Here is a 14,440-nt window from a genome sequence, read left to right on the forward strand (position 1 = left end):
GATCGAACCATTTATGACGGGTTGAAAGACGGCCATTCCTTCGTAATTCTTTACAGCGATTTCTAAAATGTAACCACCAGCACTAAATAAATAAAATTAGATATCAGTCATACAGATTTCTTTACTAAAAGTGTTTATTTTTTATAGAAAGTATCCCATGTAATCGGCTCAAACAATAAACATTCTGTTGCAATAAATCAGATGTTATTAATTAAATCAATTTAAGATCACCACTGTTTGAATTGGGGCTAAGACAAATATTTAATTAATTTTCATAAATATGCAATAAGAAAGCTATAAAATTATTATTATTATTATGTCAATGGTGTGTTTCCTACATATTGTATGTACTGTACCTAGTGTTACGTCAGACCAAAATGAAGACATATGACCAAGTATGATTGATATATGTGCTGTTGTAAAGCTCTGACGTTTCGAGACTTTTGTATGTGGTAAGACGCCTGTTCAAGAAAGGACTATTGGCACAATAAGTATCTTATCTATTCTCCACAGACACTATTTCGTGAGTGAGTTCTGAGTATTTACTAATTTTTTCAGCGTTTGAAATTTGTAAATTGCCGGTATTTGGAGCAGCTATGTCTATGATGCATGCGATTTTTTTTTTGGTCAATGAATGTGATGTCTGGTCTGCTGTGATGTATTGTTTTGTCCGTGATTATCGCTTGGTCATATATTTTGTGTGTGTTGTTTTCTATAATCAGGTATGTATTTGTAGTATGATTTCTAGGTGTGTGTAATAGTTTATGTTTTGTGAAAGCTTTTGATGTATTGCATTTGCTATTTGGTTTTCTAGTCAGTTTGTAAGTAGTCAGTCTGTGTTAAACGACCGACGTGATCTGTTGTATAGTCTCGTGCGTGATATGGCATTTCCTATAGAGTGTTGTGTCTTTTAAGATGTGCTTTCTGTAGTTTTATGACCTGGTGTTGTATGGAAATCACAAAACCTTTCTGTCCCTCCAAAGAGACACCCATAAGTCAGTCATTAGTTTCACGCAGTTCTGTCGATAGGATCCTGATTGATATCGTTAGGTGCCTACCGTGGAAGTCCTTCTGAGCCCAACACTGCTCGATGATGTTTGTGCATTTTGTATATTGTATTAGATCCAAGTCATTGTTGTGTAAGTTTAATTGTAACTGTTTTTGTCTGCACGAAAGAGTTACCGCTTTATGTAACTGTAATGCTTCTTGTTTTCTTCAGAAAAACTCTATCAGCGTCTGTTTTTGTTTGTAATGAAGGTTTAAAATACTGTATCTGTAAGGCCTTGTTCTCCCTCTTTTACGAGGAAGAGTCTGACTTTCTACGGATAATTTGTAGTAGTGTTTGTTGTGTTTTTCTTTGAAATTGTTCATTTTATTATTTTGTTTTTTAACAAAAAAAATGAAAAATAATTACGAAGTCAGTTTTCAGGCGGATCCAAAACTGAGTTAACCTCGTTTATTACAAGCAATTCAACGATTTGTTCAAGACGGTCAGCAATTCGAGCAAGTGTGTCAAAGAATTATAATTTGCGTATCGAATGAAGAAAGATTTCGTTCAGAAAACTTTGTTAATAATAAAGTGTTACAATAAAGCAGAAATTTAGATTTTATAATGATTAACCAACTTTCGAGCCACCCTTTATAAACGCAAATAATCGTGTTTTAATTATTCAAATCTCAGAAATGTTAAATTATTTAGAGCACTTTGTAATGAAATAATCATATACCTGGTAATGGCGACAGCAGCAATTACGGGAAGCCATCCAGTTAAAATCAACTGTCTGGTGTAAATATTTTTCTTGGCAAAATAGATCCAAAAAGGTACCAAAAGTATTAAAATTCCCATCACAGTAGCCGGAATGACAATATTATCTACAATAATAAAAGACATATTAAATGAGTGAAAAATAATAAAATAAGAAAAATTTACTTTCAGATTTCTCTAAATACAATTATTAAGAATCCTTGTAAATTAGAACTTATGGTTTAAATATATATGAATCTCAAAAAATGGTAATTTTTAGGATAATTTTTATAATTTTAAATGTAAAAATTAAGAAAAGTAGGGAACTTGTTGCACGAATAAAAGTGAATAAGTAAATAGGATAAACACTGAAAAAACTTAGAATAGAACATCTTGTATTAGCTAATAATTCGGAGTTATGAGTAACATCATGAACATTAACAGTTACCTGGAGTAAGGTAAAGTTCTCTAGCAATAATTGCCAGAACTCCTAAAGTAGTGATATCTCCCAGAGAAGCAGCAACAGGCGTTGCGATGTTGTCGGGATTAATTTTGCAGCGATGAGATACAAAAACCACTGTTGTAGTTATTGTACCTGCAAAATTCGAATGTTTGAACAGGTAATTAAACACAATTCCAATAGAAAATGTGAAACGATCATTTATAAGTAAACTTACCTAATCCAACGGTAGTAATGGCCGCTGTCGAGATGCTACTGCAACCGATTAACAAAGCGTGTTGATAGTCAAAAGATCCTGCATTAATTGTATCCATAATAACAGCAAATGCCGCCGCAATAAAACCCATAACCGTGGCTTGTGCCTATTAAAAATATATGTCAATTAATAACAATACGTTTGTATTTCTTCCATTTTAAAATTATAATAACTTAGAATAAATGTTAATAAATAAAGAAATTTATTGTGTTTACTAAAATCGAATAATCACTTTATCAATTTATATCTGAAATTCTCCAGAAATAAAATCAATTTTTGTTTACGCTTCAGTAAAGAGACCGGGCGCATTTTATTGCATACTCTTAATTAATTATTTTTACATGAAGAAAAACGTGGTGTTAATCGTTTAATCTATTCTACGGTTCAGAGAAAAGGTTAGAATAATTTATTTCTATATTCTTAATATTGTTAAATTGAAAAAAATTGACCTTACCAACTTCAATGCCATATTGCCCCAACCCATCGTCAGTGCATCTTTCACGGTATTTAAATTACCTATATTGGCCTAAATAAATATGAAAATAATTATTTAAAAAAATGGTATTTTTGATAAATAACATTGCAAAAATTTGAGTAACACTTACTTGAGTGGACAATCGAGAAGCTAAAGTCATCTCTAAATTGCCTTTTAAACCTAACAAGGCGGGTACAACTATAAATAATTCACTCACTTCACGAAAAACATACCAATGCTGTCAAAATAAATATAAATAAGATAAATATAAGGTTCGAATAAAATTACATAATAATATTTAATCAATTCACTAATTATTTTAATTTATATGTATATAATATTCATTGGCAGCGCCGGATTAAGCCTCTAGCAGGCCCTAGACAAAATTTAAATTGGGGCCCCATTTAAATAAGTTGCTTCTAAACAAATCTTATATAATGTGACATTAGCGTAGCTAGCATGTATGTCACCCCAAGTCACACAGTAGTGTCACCCTTTTTAACTCTTTTATAAAGCACTATTGAATTGTAATATCTTCGCACTCGAGCAACTTGAACGCTATATCGAATATGCGATGTCGCGACGTATAAGTTTAGATTTAGAAAATAAAACATGATCATACATCAGTACTACCACGAGAGGCGGCCCTAGGAATATTTCTAGATGGTGCGAGAGATCTCCTGGCGCACATTACTTCTGACGCACAGGTGGCTGTTGACCTTTCTTTTTTTAGATAATGGCTAGTCGAGCAAAGCTTAGTAAAAATTCCTAAGCACAGCCTTTTCTATCCTCTCTGATTTCTTCAATAATTTTTAACTCGTTTTGAAACACAGAAATCTTCTGCACTGAAACCGGGCCCCTCCGAATTACGGGCCCTAGACATTTGTCTACTTTGCCTATTCGATAATCCGGCCCTGTTCATTGGATACGCTTTTCAGAACTTTTTCCTGTTTAAACGTTGTATAATTTGTAATGGGGATGTAACTTTCTTCATAATTTCCTATACTTTATGTAGGTCTAAGTACTGTACTGTATACTTTATACAGGGTGGGCCAACGAAAACGAAACGGCAGAGTGTTCGTGTTCGTCCAAGCAAAGCGCTCGGACAGGTCGATTTTACTCTCGAGGGGACATCTTTTGCAATAAAGTTTTTGCGATTCTGAATACAACAGACAACAAAAAATTTTAAAAACTCATTTATTTTGTATTAACTAAACAAACATTTATTTCGAAAAAAAATGTTTGTTTAGTTAATATTCAGAATCGCAAAAACTTTATTGCAAAAGATGTCCTCTCGAGAGTAAAATCGACCTGTCCTTGGACGAACACGAACACTCTGCCGTTTCGTTTTCGCTGGCCCACCCTGTATATACCCAAAAATCACTTCTAACGACTGAATCGCAAATTCCGGTCAGTGGCCGTTCAGAGGTTCAGAGGTTTTTGACTGTATATATTTGTAAAGTAAAAATTTTACTATCGAAATGGTAAATTTTTAAACTTTATAAAGGTTTCTGTAATCCGGGAGTTTGAAAAACCCAGAAATTTTTCGGGGTAGTCTATCCCTGATAAGTCGGGCTCCATCATCTCCATCCGGATGCCTCCATTGTGGGCCTGGCCCAGGCCTGATTCGTGATGAATATGGTTAAAAAGCCCTCTTAATGCCCACAGAGGAAGAGTTTAAAAACTAATAAATATATTAATTAATTTTCTAAGAAGCCCATAAAGTGCATATAATAATAACGCAATTTCCATATAAAATAACCCAAATTTAGAATGTAATTCGCTATCTGATGTATTTAAAACATTAAAAAAATAAGTAGAAATTATTTTATCATCAATATATAAGTTGTTCTACTTTTTATGAGAAATATTACTAAATTCTATAGATAAAATTAAAGATAAAATTTATTATTATTTTTTTTATAATTTAACGGGGATTATTATATAATGACACTAAATAGAAAACGATACGATGTATTTCAAAATGATGTTATTGCAATTACGTTGATAGCAAATCATGTTCATAAACATCTATTATATCTATCAAGGTAAAAATGCAGGTGTATCGATGGCTACACTTTTCCTACTACCTAAATTTACTTCTTTCTTTAAGAGAAAATGTGTTGTTACGGTAGAGGAAGAAGAGAATATTGTTCAGACCAGTATTCCCCCAATCTATCTTTCATGGCTTTCAGAATTTCGCAACAAACCAATGTCGCAAGATTCCCCTGTATCCAATAATACTTCAACTTGTAAATTAAGTAATGTGTATTAGGTGTGCCACACACATATAAGTAAATCAGATAACGTGCCGGCTTGAAAGACGATTGAAAATCACTTATTTAGACATGTATTTGTTAGGCACTTTGTCGATTTTAAGGAACATTTTTGGTATATCAATAAATATAGTAATAAATCATCAATACGATAATACTATAGAAGTTTCTACAAACGAGAAATTAAGGGTATGTTCAAGATTACTTAGATGTGATGATACGAACAAGTTGATTTTCTTATACTTCGAGAAAAATTGAAGAAACGTTAACATAATTAACTTTTTTCTTATGTAGTAAAGGGACTAATCAGAGAAGAGAAGGCCTGTGCTCGTTGTTCTTTAAAAATACCTTTTATTTGGAGAGAGCGAATTCCCATTCCTATTCTGTCACTCTGGGAAATGACCTGATTAACACTGCAACCAAATAAATAACCCAGATAGTTATAAATTTTTAATAAATATGTATTTAAAATCGAATATAAGATCTCTTATTTTTATGTATATAAATTACGGGAAGATAAATTATGAGGACATCGTCGAATGATTTCAGTACATAATACTAGCGGATGTTCTTCTCATGGCCTTGAATTTCCGACATAACAGAGTTAAGTATGACGTATATTTTACGTCAAAATTATTTCTTTTTACACGGAATTTTTTAGAATTCTCGAATAGAATTCCGTGATGTTTAAATTAAAGAGAGAATAATATAATATACTTTTATTTTATTTTCATTCTAGGAGCTAACTTTCACAGTTGCTTCGAATTCTGAACAGTATTATGCGCACGGATGCATCCTAAAATGTAACATTAAAAGAACTGAATTGATGAACCGGTTAATTGCATTAAAATATTTTAAATATAAAAGATAATTGCGATTTAAAATATATGAAAATATTTTATATAATTCTTTTTCTTTATAAATTATAATATTAGTAAGAATGTGCATAGTGAAATTTAAGTGTTGCGCTTGTTTTTCGTGCTGAATTATTTCATAAAATGCAACACAAACTATAACACTTTGCACTTATTTACCATAAAAATGGTATTTCTTGTTTATATTTGTCATCATATTACGTTATAAGCAAACAACTGCTAATTTTTATTGCTTAATTCGAAAGATTATTAATAACAAATATTTATAAAGAAAATAATTCGTCATAAATATAAATACTAGATCATGTTATTTGTAACAGGAAGAGATATTATTGTATAATTTGCTTCTTGTTTGGATGATTATATTAATATTATTCAGTCACTCTGATTGATTATGCCACGGACGGTAAGCCCTGGATATATCAGACCCCATTCTTCACCACCTGCCCCATTATGGGCCTGACCCTCAATGTGGCATGGAAAAAGTTCCTCTCACAGGCTGAGAAGATGATTATTAAATTTGTCCAGCTATGGCGGCCTGACTGCTTATCTCTTGCCATATTACTTTGTTTCTGATCATTAATTGGCATGAATACAGCCCAACAAAAAATTCGGTAGATTGTTTGGTAAGGTGAAAAGAGCCAAAAATGAAAAATATATCACATTATTGAGCAATATGTCATAAGAAATAATAAATTCATTTTGGCAGTGTTCATAACGTTACGAATTTCATATTTAACAATCGGCCTATTAACTTCTAAAATTTCACAGAAATCTATTCAATAACTGCAGTTCTTGTTTTCCTCAATCAAATTTAAACAATAAAAAACCTTTTATAGAATTTATATTTTTTATATTAAGGACTATTACTTTATAAATTTATTAAGTATAACGGGAAAAAAAAAATATTTTTTTCAAAGTTATATAAATTGTTGAAATAGAAACAAAACAAATAGATTACAATCACGTTTAATGTTCCAACAAAATGACACTAACGATACTGAATTTCTAAACAGTTGATTAATTATAACGAGAAAACATTAATTTAGTTCTCTTTATATAAACATGATACGCATAATAGTGACCTAGACGTAGAGAAAATAACATATTTTTTATGATATAATAATATACAAAAAGTGGGTCATATCACTTAGATAAGACAAAATGCTACTACTGTAATTCGTAATGTAATTATATTAAAGAAGCTGCAAAATGGATACATAGGATAATAAACGAAATTCTTATCCACACTTGTAGGGAAGATTAACAGAAAATGCTTTAAAGTTTAATATAACTATTCCCAACAAGTATGGATAAGGTAAAGGTCAAGATGACAGTAAAGGTTTTCCTTTACCATCATTTCATTATATTAAATTATTGTAAAGGTTAAAACCTTTGCAATCATTTTGTCTGTCTTGACTTCTCAGTAATCATTAAGATGATTATTTCTGGCAGATATTACTTTAATAATAATTTATAAAAAAAATAATAGAGGCTCGTTTTATTTTCCTTATTTTAAGTACTTAGTTTTTGAAAATATATTATATTATTTTATATATATTATATACATATACATACAAGAAATGGTGGTTGCAAAAAATAGATTCTGAGAAAATAATAATAGACAGAAAAAGCTATAGGTAGTGCATATAAATTCAAAATGTAATACAGTATATATATAATATAGTAAGTATAATTGTCACGATACAAAAATCTTTTATTTAAATGTGAGCATTGTGTTTTGAAAAGACAATCGACGATAACTTAATACACGTGAAATATCGAAACAATTTAAATCTCTTGATTTATACAAGTATAAACGAATATGAAATATAAATAAGTATTGATAAATTACGAAACAAAAGTGAAAACAAAAGAAAGTATTAAGGAAAGAAATGGAAAGTCAATTATCTCAGAAAGTGTACAATGACAATATTTTAAATCCAATCAACAATAAATCGGAATTTTCCAAACAATTAAGATCATAAGGATTACTTTCTCTTCTTTAATCAAAATTATCCGCGAGAACGAAAGATATATTTTTATTTTCACAATTAATGTTTATTTAAATTAATTTTACTTGTCTCGAGCAATCAGAAATGCCATTTATTAATGAAGAAAACGCTAAATTTATTTCACTTTGATAAGTGAGAAGACGAAATTTCATTTTTAAATTCATTTATCTTATCAGCCACTGAATAAGCCATTCAATTTCTCATTTATAGATTTATTTTCCTAGCAAGAGAGATAAATCGACGTGAAAAGAACCTATAAATCAAACAAAATTAATCAGTGTTACATCGCACACATGTCAAATTACGTGGTCAACTTGTAATGGTCAAAACCACGACTTTTCTTAATTTTATATAAAACCACGAAAGAGAAAAATAGATATAACTAACAGATTCTCAATTTAAAATTCTTCTTGAATGCAGTATAAAGGTTATGCGATAGGTCATTTTAAAATTTAAATAATTATTATATATGATAGAAAAATGGATCACAATAGGAGATCCACGATAACGTACGGTACATTTCGCAATAATTCTATTAAGTTAAAAAGAAATTGTTCTAGGAGTGATATTTCTTATGTAATATTGAAAATTGTTCTGCAAGATTGAAGAATACATTGTTTAAATTTATGTATTGTTTAAACGAGTATATCAACACAGTATAGTTTGAATAGAGGAAAGAGAGTGTTAATATTTTTGCAATTACTAAATAAACTATTTTTAATTTAAAAGTGCTTAATTAAAAGTAATTTAATAATTTATTTCAATAAAAATAATTATGCTTACTTGTAATAAGTCCAAGACAAGTCCAGCGCCACAGGTCCCGATTCCTGCGATGATAAAAGGCACGAAGACTTGAAAAGCCAAAGAAAATGTCGTTTCTTCTTTACTTTCGAAGGATTTTTTTTTATCGTTTAAGTTATAGGGTGGAGTCGATGAATCCATGTAGTCGTAAACACCCGAATCTAAACTCAGACCCTCTGCGGTTAAAGTAAACGAGCTATTAGTCATATCGCCTCTGAGACACGAGTCCATAGTTAAGATGGATGCGGCTGATTTCTCACATTCGTTTGGCATTGGTATAATAAATACTGCGGAACCATTTCGGTGTGGAACGGTTGCTAAATTGGTTTCCGACATACATTTTTTCAACTGATTGGTCGGAGTGAATTTCTCGAATTCTGTTTTAGGTATTATTTCCGAATTGCAATGCGATCTGATATCTTTCATTGCGATTTTTTCGTTATCGGATTGGCTCTCGTTTAGATTCGGAGTTGTATTATTACCTGTTTGTTTTCTGAATGAAAAAATATTTTTGAAAAATTTATTTTCCGAACTTTTTATTGGTGGTTGGGTTACGGCATTCATGTCGAAACTCCTTGTCTGATCTCCGGATGCTGTCATTGTGAATTTTTAAAATCTGCAATAAATAATTAATTTTTTATTTTACTACATATGACTATAATCAATTGTGAATGAATAAAAATTAATTAATTGTTTAAAGGTGTTCAAATGCCAAGCATATCTGAACAACAGAATCATGGACATTATGCGTTTGCACCGTTCTGATCTGACTATGGTGTTCTGATCAGGTGTTGCGAGCAGTGGTTACGTAAAAGGCACATGTACAAGTGGCCAGGCTCTAGACGTCCTAGATAGATTATCAGAAGAGACGATTGTCTGATTTTGAGACAAGCACTGACAGATGCAAAGGTAACTATGTCTACCTTTCAGACAGCAAGATGCTTCACGTTTCTTCTCGTACCAGGTAACTAGCACAGACAAATTTTCATGCAAGACAACCGCAATGTGTCCTGTCATTAGCACCCTAACATCGTTGGCTTCGTTTGCAGTGGTGCTATGACAAAGAGACATGAACTGCGAGGGGTTGGCAGCGTATATATTATCTTTAGTGACGAATCTGTTTTGTTTGGGAACGGTGCCCATCATGTTAAAATGAACGACCACTGTCAAACGATTCATTCCTCATTTGTAAATGAATAAAAATTGAATTGCTTAACTTTAATTAGTACAAATTATTACGACGGAAAGAGGTTAATGAAATTTTTCAACTAAATAAAAATAGCTCTCTTTAATATGTCTTTTTACTATGCTAAATCGGATAACACTATTCTAAAAATATGTAAGTATACTCGAATACAATAATAGTTGTTAGATATCAATCGCTATTACATAATAGCCTAATACATAACAATAATACTGTTCTCGGTTCATTTTAACTCAAACTTAAACAGAATACAGTTTTATCTTTATAAATATTAGTTTTTCTTATTTAAATCATTTTTTCCCATTTAATTATTTCATTTTAACATTATCTAGTACTATATTTATTAATACTTGTTATTTAACAATTCGAGATTAGAAGTATTAGTTTTGCTTATGGTCGCGATAGACACCTTGGATAAAGCGACTTATTTGCTAATTATCAAGAATCATGAGTTTGTGTTTACTGTACTTATTAACTATGAGCATATTTGAAGCGTGGAGAAATCTTTAATTGCATTCGCTGAAAATAAACGTAATTTTGATTAAAATTGAAGACTTAGTTAAATTTCCTTGAACTCCTTTCTTCAAGAGGTCGACGAAGAAAAAACAAAAATAGTTGATTAGAAAAATAAGCATATTTGCCAAATGGCAAATATTTTGCTTTTTTTAATCATCAAATGATTTGCAGAAATGCTTATATATATATATATATAAGCATTTCTATATATATATATATATATATATATAATTATATTTCTTGTTGCCACTTCTTTTAAAGAATCTTTTCTGTTTTTCTCTGACGTTTTTCCATTAGAAATCTCTCTCTATGCTTCAACAAAATTTATCATTTTGTATTAATCAGACACTGGCAAATATAGGCCTATATATACACGGCTTATACTGGCATAAACATAATAATGAACTCTTCACATTCCAGGTAAAAACGGGCAGGAAAGAAGCTTTTACTTGAATGGACAGTGAAAAATTCAATTTTAGGTTAGAGATATACGTAGATAAACATTAAAACTTACGAAACAAAATTATGGTAAACGTTTATCATACTTTTGACAATAATACAGCTGCTTTATCTAGCTTTAATTAAAGATTCATATTCTTATTCCATCGCCATTCAACATGGATGAAAAATACCATTATTATTCTATAAGCAACCACGAAAATGCTTAGAAGTTGCCAATTATAAGTAAATTATAATAGAAATCTCTGTAAATATGATACGTTTAATTTCTTTATATTCTTCACGATTTAAAATTAAAACTATCAAAAAGTTTCAAACTCGACGAATGATTCGTAACGATTTACGTATAATTATTATATGTAGATCTCGTTTATTTGATTTTTATGAATTTTCTGCACCGTCCTTTTGAAGAAATGAGCTCAAGGAAATTTAATTAACAAAGTAAGACTTCATTTTTAATCAAAATGATGCTTATTTTCAGCGAGTACAATTAAAAATTTCTCTACACTTCACGTTTATATTCGTTTAATTTCTTTAATAAATACAAAGAAACTATTTATTAAATGTCAATAAAATAAAATGTAAGTATTTTTAATACATAAAAGTATTTTTAAATATATATATTTCTCGAATGTAATTAATTTAGTTACGTTATAAAATGGACATAGACGAATGATATAACGTTAATATTTCATTATTTATTAATTATTGAAGCGAATATCCCTCAAGCAGAAACTTAAATATCGTTTAACGAAATGTATAGTTTTGTACTATGCCACCAGCAAACGTTTCAATTCTTTCTCAAACTCTGCATGAATTTCTTCAGCTGTAAATGTTTACAGTTACTAAATGTATTTACGAAAAAAATGCTACAATATTTTACATTGTCATACAAATAACAATACAAATATTTATAAAATTACAAATGTTACAACCGTAAATACAAGTGCCACAACACCTGATGGAAAGCATTAAAATTACGTTAATATAAATTAAAAATAACCGCTTAGGTAACTTCAGATCCGTGTTAAATAACGGAAAATTTATTACTAGTAATTAAAACATTAATAAAAAGTTGTTATATTATACTATAAACGATAAATGTAAACAAACATAAGATGATAAGGAGTTTATCTACGTTTATAAAAGTGCAATATATATATAGGTGTATACAAACGAACGTACAGGTGGGATAAAGTCTAGCGAAAATACAGAAAAAGTACTTACTAAAAAAACTACAGATACGGCTCTTCGGGCATCAGTTTGTTCTATTACACAAGCACTACAATACTTTCTCTATTCCAGTTTTTTAAAGTTGCTTGTTAGCCAAGCAAAGAAGTTCAGCTTCAATGAAAGTATCGGCTAAAAAAATAATAATAAAATTTTTCTAAATTTTTAAAAATTAAAAAAATATATGAAAGTTGACATTGTTTACATTCTATTTAAATGCCAAATTCATTTTTTTTTACCTGTTTTAATTATTTTTGTGGTGGTGATAAACAGCTTATTTTCTGCATTGATTCTGCAATAAGTTTTTATGCAACTTTCTACGCTTCAAGGTCGATCCTAGAAAATTAAAGTAAATTAGATTAATGTTCTACATTTAAAAAAAGAAAATACAATTTGTTTTAAATTTTTTGCGTAATTTAATTATAAACGAATTATAAGCGGAACAACGAATGAATAATTCATAATGCTTTAGCGACTTATTTCGGTTTGATTAATTATCTGACAATTGATTTTATTTTTGAAATTTAAGCATGATGAAGTACAGAGAATGATTTTCAATATTTCTCTTTTTTTAAAAAAAATAAATAAAATAATAATAATAATACGAATTGTATTAAATTAAACTTAAAACTCCATAGATACTTTATTTGTTACAAGTAATGACTCAGATTTGTACTAGTTTTTGTGTATAAATTATGATTTGAAGCATCTTAATATAAAAATAAAATGATTATTTTATTGTGGGTTATAATAAAAATAAATATATTTTAAATAAATTAATGAAAAAAACTCTCTCTTAATGGTATAACAAGTGCAAATTATTTTTTATCTCCATTGAGTACTGTTTACACTTTGATTTTTCATTTAAAAAAGTCAATTTTAGAGCCTAACAATCTTTCTAAATATTATTATCATAATTAAAATATTAGATAAAACAAACATTTATTTTTTTTTTAAATTACATAAAGTAAGGTTAAAAATTAATTTTTATTTAATAAACCTCTTTAAAAAATCTATATAAAATTATTGTATTTTTTTAAATTACTACTGTTATTATTTTATGCACATTTAAAGAATTATTAAAAAAGATTTTAATTTAAAAAAATTCATAAATAAAATTAAAATTACAATAACTGCTAGAAAGTTGATTTAACATAAGAAAAGAGTTAAAAATCTTAAAATATTTGACAAATTTTAAGCAAAAATTTAAAATATTTAATAATAAATATATTTGTAAACAATATCATACCCACAATCCTGTGAAAATCCTAAAAAATAAGGATAATTTAAAGTGGAGCCATCCTGCATTAACAACGAGAGATGACGGATAAATGGTACTTAAGATAGAAACTACAAAATTTACGTTATCGATGACGTCACCATGACACTACGTACATTTCCGGTTATATCGGCCTACGTAGGTAGCATTAATCAGTCGAATGTTAAATTATATAACGTTAAATACGATACTACAATTACTACTTTACGATGGGAAGATCCTTAAATATATTCCTTTGTGGGGGGAATTAATTATTGAATTAATTAATTGTAATTTTAAATATAATTAAAGTATAAGCTGTGTTCAGTTTTTCCGGTTAACTTAAGATCAGGTTGAGCAAATAAATAATAATCTTTATAGTATCGTAGAGAATTAACTCTTACTCGGTTAAATTAATGCTTCAAAAATAATAATAATTACGTAATTATTAACAAAATAAAGCGTAATATTTAAATGGAATTAATTCAAATTACTTAATTTTCTCGATCGAAAATAATTCCAAATAATATATATATATTATGAAATCAGTATTGACATCACGTCCTGTTAAAATCCTGTTTATAACCAGTTTTTACACAATAAAAAATTATATATATCATTTATAAGCATCAAAATATTATATAATTCAATTAAATGCCATGACGAATCTTCCATAATTTAATTTTTTTTCTAAAGATAATTACATTTCACATAACTATGCAAGAGCAAAAAGTATGGGAATTCACGAGCTTTCTTACAGAAGATGAAGTGTTTTTTTAGGGATAAAAACACGAAAATTATGATTTATCGTTTACAAAAATATTATTTTTTATGTTCTTACAGCTGAACGATTATTCGAAATAATTAATAA

General features: G+C 29.0%; 1 protein-coding gene across 2 annotated transcripts in view; it reads right to left on the reverse strand.

The window, feature by feature from the left end:
- The window catches only part of LOC136978323 (solute carrier family 41 member 1-like), a 34,815-nt gene that overhangs the window by 817 nt on the left and 19,558 nt on the right, over positions 1-14,440 (reverse strand). The window contains exons 1-10 of one of the 2 annotated variants that reach the window (XM_067274113.1): positions 13,561-13,610; positions 12,551-12,647; positions 12,309-12,443; positions 8,885-9,518; positions 3,066-3,173; positions 2,915-2,986; positions 2,422-2,566; positions 2,193-2,339; positions 1,728-1,872; positions 9-82 (exon numbers count right to left, since the gene is read on the reverse strand). In XM_067274113.1, the coding sequence (XP_067130214.1) occupies positions 9-82; positions 1,728-1,872; positions 2,193-2,339; positions 2,422-2,566; positions 2,915-2,986; positions 3,066-3,173; positions 8,885-9,502 (1,309 nt within the window). In that variant the 5' untranslated portion in view covers positions 9,503-9,518; positions 12,309-12,443; positions 12,551-12,647; positions 13,561-13,610. Of the gene's footprint in view, positions 1-8; positions 83-1,727; positions 1,873-2,192; positions 2,340-2,421; positions 2,567-2,914; positions 2,987-3,065; positions 3,174-8,884; positions 9,519-12,308; positions 12,444-12,550; positions 12,648-13,560; positions 13,611-14,440 lie in introns of those variants that run through there. The other variant, XM_067274061.1, reaches the window with a different exon arrangement.

Source organism: Centruroides vittatus, unplaced genomic scaffold, assembly GCF_030686945.1.
Source record: "Centruroides vittatus isolate TY-2023 unplaced genomic scaffold, ASM3068694v2 contig_10, whole genome shotgun sequence".
NCBI classification, from domain to species: domain Eukaryota; kingdom Metazoa; phylum Arthropoda; class Arachnida; order Scorpiones; family Buthidae; genus Centruroides; species Centruroides vittatus.